Genomic DNA, 6,287 nt, shown 5'->3' on the forward strand with positions numbered 1-6,287 from the left:
AGATTTTAACAATGACCTTGATAAAGATCACTACCAAACATTCAAATATAGTTTTCAAACGTAATTTCTGATTTACATGATATGTTTAAGCTGCAGCCTGACCTTGAGAGTATATGTTCTTTTTCTTTTCCCATAGTCCAGTGGATCTCAACCTGTGGGTCATGATCATAACAGGGATTGCATATCAGATATCATGAATATCAGATATTCACACAAGATTCATAACAATAACAAAATTACAGTTATGGAGTAGCAATGAAATAATTTTATGGGGTCACCAAAAACATGAGGAACTGTTTTCAAGGGTCACAGTATTAAGAAGTTTGAGAACCACTGTCCTAGTCCATCAGGTGATATTCTGACAGGCATCAAACTTAAAATGTCGTGTCTGGCTTCATCCATAAGAATGACATGTTTTGCATTGGTTTGCTTTCTACCCATGTGTGCAATGTTGCCAACTTGATTTTCATGTGTGAAGAAGACAGAACTATCTTTGAAACTTCTCTGAACCAATCTCTACCTTATTTGGTTTTGATGTCCTTGGAACTCTCCTGCTAAAATTCTTTCTATATTTTGTTTTTATATTTCTTGATCTTTTACTCATTTTCTTATTGAAGGTTTAGCAGAGCAGCACAAGGCCCTATATGATGCATCTTTAGAGAATCCCTTCCTCCATTTCAGAAAAGATGAGATGAAAGAGTAAGTATCCAAGGAACCCAATCCTGAGGAATGAGGTTGCAAACCCCAGCAATGTTACACATTTAGAACATTTTATATTTTAAAATTGTTTGCAGAGACTATGTTCACATCCCCTGTCACACATTAGAGAGCAAAGTAATGTCATGCAATGTGATCAGTGTGAAAATTAATTTAGCAAGTAAGAGCATGGAACTTCAAACTCAGATCTGACTAAAAATTCAATTAATCAGCACTTTACCATCCTGTCACCTCACACTTTCTGAAATGCCAAGCCCCCCAAAAAACAACAAGATTCTTTATTCATGACATAACCACAAACAGAAATAATTACAGCTCTACCACCCATACAATGACAATACTTAATATTTCCAGGTAGGTTTTTTCATTTATCTGAATATATGTTATTATTTCTAAGTGGTATCCTATTTTACAATCTGGTTTTCTTATCCTTTCCTGATCTTGTGAGACTTTCCACAGTGGCATTTCAAATTACTTCAGATACTTGCACCATAGGCATAGTAGATTATTAATAAGCATCTTCTCCTGTTGATATTTTGATTTTTATAATTTTACTCCAGTGTATTAAAAGCTATGACAAATATTCACCTCTGTATTTTATACAGTTTATTGAAACAAATTCCTAGAGCAATATCCCTGGTCAAAGTGTATAAGTATATTCATGTCTCTCATTATAAAACACCAAGTTGTACTACATGAAAAATAATAATTATAGCAATTACACATGTTTGGATATTTGGGAATATACCTGTCCTTCAAACTTGAATGCCACCAGCAGTTACCATTCATATATTACAGACAGTTTGCACCCAGGAAGTTTTTTCCCATTTGGTTTGTGTATTTATTTGAACACTAATTAATTTGGATTTTTATATAATTATTTGCCTTTAAATTTCTTAAATGTTTCCATTTTTTTCTAATGGGAAATATTTTTGCTGAATTATAAACCTTCACTTGTTATTAAGTTGCTTAATATGTTATTCACTTAAAGAACTTTTGTATTCTTTGCTTTGCTGAAGTAAATTAGTTCTGCCCACCTCATATGTGATCTGCTAGAGCACATGGAGGGTCTGGTCCTGCAGACCCAAAGCTGAAGGATCTCCATGACACAGGGCAACAGCAGGACAACCAGGAGGAATTCCAGTGAGGTCCCAGCATTGATAGTGTAGCAGAAACTGGAAACCTCATACCAGGCCAGTGACTCTTTACAATGAACACTTACAATGAAGATATAAAGATAAAAGGGTTTACTGCATGGCTCACTGTGTCACCCTACAGATTTCATGACAAGATTTGTTTTTCCTTTTTTCTTTGTTTTTGTTTTTCTCTTCTTTTCTTTTTTTCTCTTAAATTTTATTTTGAGTAGGCGGTTGCAAGGGCAGAGGGAAGACACAAAGTGACAGGAAATGAATGGGATGGAGATGCGTGATGTGAAAGACACAAAAAATAGAGAAAAAGAAAGTTAAATCACACAAATGGTCATTCACTCATCAACCATTGGATGAAGTGTCAAGGATTTTATGTTGACTGTAAAAGTCACTAGAAACCGGAGCCTTCCTTAAATGCATCATATATTAGTTTAATATGGAGTGAGCAACCATACTATTATCAAATATGGATATAAAATTATACAAAATATTCTAAATTCTGCCTCCCAGGGCTTCCTACTTGTCTGATTCATGAATATTTGATGGCAATGTTAATTAATAAAACTATCAAACATTTCTAAAGCATCAAAACAATAGCATTCATTAAATACCTTTGTAGTCACGGTCATATCTTTGAAATATACTTATATGCATATACAATTAATAATCATGATATAATCTCTTTTGAGGAATGTTGGGGATGGTTCATAAGTATACAAGACATTGTAGGATTTAGCAATACTCAGACATTCTGAAAGAGCAAGCTATGAATTTCACAGTCAAGGGAAGGATGTAGCATGATGTACAAAGAAAATACAGAATATTTGTTGATCATACTAGTTAAGTATGTGTTGGTCCAGAAGTTCTCTATTGTATTTCATTTCAGAATATTCATCATTGTGGATATAAAAATAGTGACCTAATTTATGGATCTTGTTACTTCAGTCAATCAGCCATTTCCATTTTGGTTTTTTTCTGTCTTTTGACATTGATAGATAAATCATAATAATAAAAGTGATGTGGGATTTCTCTCATTATACATACTCTTGGAGATTATATATGTATACACACACACATATATATATATGTATATATATATATGTATATATATATATATATGTAAATGTGAGAGTGATTTTTGGTCTCTTAGAAAGATTAAATGCAATTTGTATTTATTTGCATCAATGAAACAGTTCTTTTATATTTGAAGAAATTTTGTCCTGCATTTTGATCACATTTTCATTTCAGCCATTTGCTCACTGATATATTTCCAATCCCATGGCTTTTAAGAATTAATAATTTGGGTCTTAAAATATGTACAGTCAATTATTCTGAAATATATTTCCCTAGCTATTAATGAAATATCTTCTGAATCTTCTTTATTTAGAATGAGGACATTTGCATACTTTTATTTCTCCTACTTCTGCCAAATTATATAAATTTTGGATTTAAGTGTGCATAGTTACTTTACTTTTGTAGATCATATTATTACATTAATTATATGTATCTTTTAATATGGATGTATGTTTTACATTTAGTATGCTTCATTATGCCTGTCACTTTTTGCACTTCATAACTTTGGATTAACCAGTTAATTTTGCACATGTGATTATACAAAATATTATTTTACATTATACTTTAATAGTCAGGAGTCATATATTGGAATTAAACATCCAGAAACCTAGAGTCTATTTAGGAGATATTTTGATTACATTTAATAGTATATATTTTCCTGCTCCTATAAATCTCAGAAAGCCTTTCTATTTTTCTAAAATACAAGTTACTATAGATGAGTATAAATTTTTCAGTACTTTTTCTTTCAACTCCTCATACCATCCTATTGTTTCTTTATACTTTAATAAATGAAATTGGAATCAAAACTGAAAATGTTTTACATAAACATATTTTCTAATTTTTATGTACAAATTCTCTTTTTTCATCACCTAATAATTTTCACATATAATTCAATTCTGCTCCTGAATGTTTGGGTTTTTTTCATCAATTCATATCTCAGGTAGCAGTACTCTAACTTCAACACAGTTTTGTGTAGTTCCTTGTTGTGCAAATTTTCGTCCAAGACAAAAAGCTTTGGTTTACAATGGGAAATTTAGAAAAAAAAATATTCAGGAAGGGACAAATATATGAAAAGTATCTAGTATAAAAGGTGGGGTTAAAGATTTTTGCCTAGTTTGATACAGAGTACAAATAATGGATGTAAAGTGAATGTCTCATGAAAATTAGTGTGGTCACAATGTAGAGCATGTTAAAGATGTGAAGAGAACATAGCATTAGCACAAAGAATTGAAAGAACAACTGAGAAAAATTTTCAGATATAAGCCAGGTGCAATAAAGTACATACATTATCATTGCATACAGAAATTGAAACATGATTAAGATAAACAGCAGTAATAAAAGGTAAGTGATTGATGATAGCTCTGATACATAAGAATGAAAGGGATAGGAAAGGTGCGTGCATATATTTTGTATCTTTATCTTGGTAGTGATTGAATTTTATTGCAAAATATAACTAGGATCTATAATTACTGTCTACGATTTATTTGGATAAGAATGTATACTAAAAACATGAACACTGCATCTATTCATCTAATTTTAAGTACACTAACATACTTTTTAGGAGATATATACAAAATATACTTTTTTCTTTTACATACACACAAAATGTTAGAACTTGTCAGTTTAGCTAAACTATTAAGATAAAAAAATAAAAAGCATTAGACCAGAATCATCTACAAGCTTTGGTCTTGGAGATTTGTCCATAGATAAGCATTTCCATCATTCATGGAGATTTCTAAGAAAAAAATTCAGACTGTGAATTCATTTCTTGTTCTTCTCGCACAAGACATGCTATCTGGGAAACCTGTTCTCAACCAGTCTGGGCCACCTGAGTTCGTGTTCCGGGTGTTCACCAATGTCCCTGAATTCCAGGCTCTCCTCTTCACACTCTTCCTCCTGCTCTATCTGATGATCCTCTGTGGAAACACTGCCATCATCTGGGTGGTGTGCACACACAGCTCGCTGCACACACCCATGTATTTCTTCCTGGGCAGTCTGTCCCTCCTGGAAATCTGCTACACCACAGATGTGGTGCCCTTGATGCTTTCCAACATCGTGGGAATACAGAAGCCTATATCACTGGCTGGTTGTGGCACACAGATGTTCTTCTTCCTCACTCTAGGAGGCACTGACTGCTTTCTCTTAGCAATCATGGCTTATGACCGGTATGTGGCCATCTGCCATCCTCTGCACTATAGCCTCATCATGACCCGGAAGTTGTGCCTCCAGATGGTACTGGGCTCCTTAAACTTGGCTCTATTCCTTTCCTTGCAGCTCACTGCCTTAATTTTCACCTTGCCCTTCTGTGGACACCACAGGGAAATCAACCACTTCCTCTGCGATGTGCCCCCAGTTCTGCGCCTGGCCTGTGCTGACATCCATGTGCACCAGGCAGTACTTTATGTTGTGGGCATCCTGGTGCTAACAGTCCCATTCTTGCTTATCTTCATTTCTTATGTGTTCATTGCTTCTACCATACTGCGCATGCACTCTGCAGAGGGCCGCCAAAGGGCCTTTTCCACCTGTTCCTCCCACCTCACTGTTGTCTTGCTACAATATGGTGGCTGTAGCCTGGTGTACCTGAGACCACGCTCCAGCACCTCAGATGATGAGGACCGCCAAATCGCCTTGGTTTACACATTTGTAACGCCATTACTCAATCCTCTAATTTACACCCTTAGGAACAAGGATGTCAAAGGTGCCCTAAGAAACTCCATCTTCCGTAAAACTGCTTCTCATTGGAGCTAACAGCGTCTGATTGTAGCAAGGGATTTGGGTCTGTCAGTTAAACCAATCAACTGAAAATGTCAATCAATTATATTATTTAGTTTACTAAATGTCACCTTTTATTTTCATTTTACTGTGAATGCTGCTGATAGCTATATTTATTTTCTTGAACTTATGGAATACTTTTAAAATTGGAGTGAGGAAAGAGAAGTGAGAAATGTTATGATTACATAATCTCCAAAAAATAAATAAATAAAACCCAGAAAATGATAGCTATAATAACAGACAGAGAATGTTCAATAGATTTGGAATGTTTACCTCTGGTCTTACTTGTATAAATAAAAGAAAAATAATAAATTGTATTATTTAAAAAAAAGATTCTCAGTTCACGCATGACAGTGGCTTTCTTGGGAACCTCACATACATGCTGCATTTGAATAACAGCTGCTGTCTGCTTACATGCAGCCTCCTGAGGAGGAAGAGATGCTCCACAAAAGGGGGTTACTTACAATTTTGAAGGATGAATATTTTCCAAAAATAAATCACTTTCTCTGTGTTTAATGCTGTGGAATAACCCCTTTGTACAGGGTGAAGATTTGTCGCTGTGATTGGTTTAATAAA

At 34.3% G+C, this 6,287-nt stretch overlaps 1 protein-coding gene across 1 annotated transcript; it reads left to right on the forward strand.

Moving 5' to 3' along the window:
- Window positions 1–4,727: 4,727 nt before the first annotated feature.
- On the forward strand, window positions 4,728–5,687 carry LOC102925966 (olfactory receptor 10Q1-like). Its single transcript, XM_006995030.1, has one exon. It carries the CDS (start codon window positions 4,728–4,730, stop codon window positions 5,685–5,687), a length of 960 nt encoding a protein of 319 aa, XP_006995092.1.
- Window positions 5,688–6,287: the final 600 nt, after the last annotated feature.

Source organism: Peromyscus maniculatus, chromosome 1 (assembly GCF_049852395.1).
Source record: "Peromyscus maniculatus bairdii isolate BWxNUB_F1_BW_parent chromosome 1, HU_Pman_BW_mat_3.1, whole genome shotgun sequence".
In the NCBI taxonomy this organism is placed as follows: domain Eukaryota; kingdom Metazoa; phylum Chordata; class Mammalia; order Rodentia; family Cricetidae; genus Peromyscus; species Peromyscus maniculatus.

Excerpts from the sequence above, each read along its gene's own strand:
- LOC102925966 (XM_006995030.1), top strand. The coding sequence starts at position 4,728 with ATGCTATCTGGGAAACCTGTTCTCAACCAGTCTGGGCCACCTGAGTTC.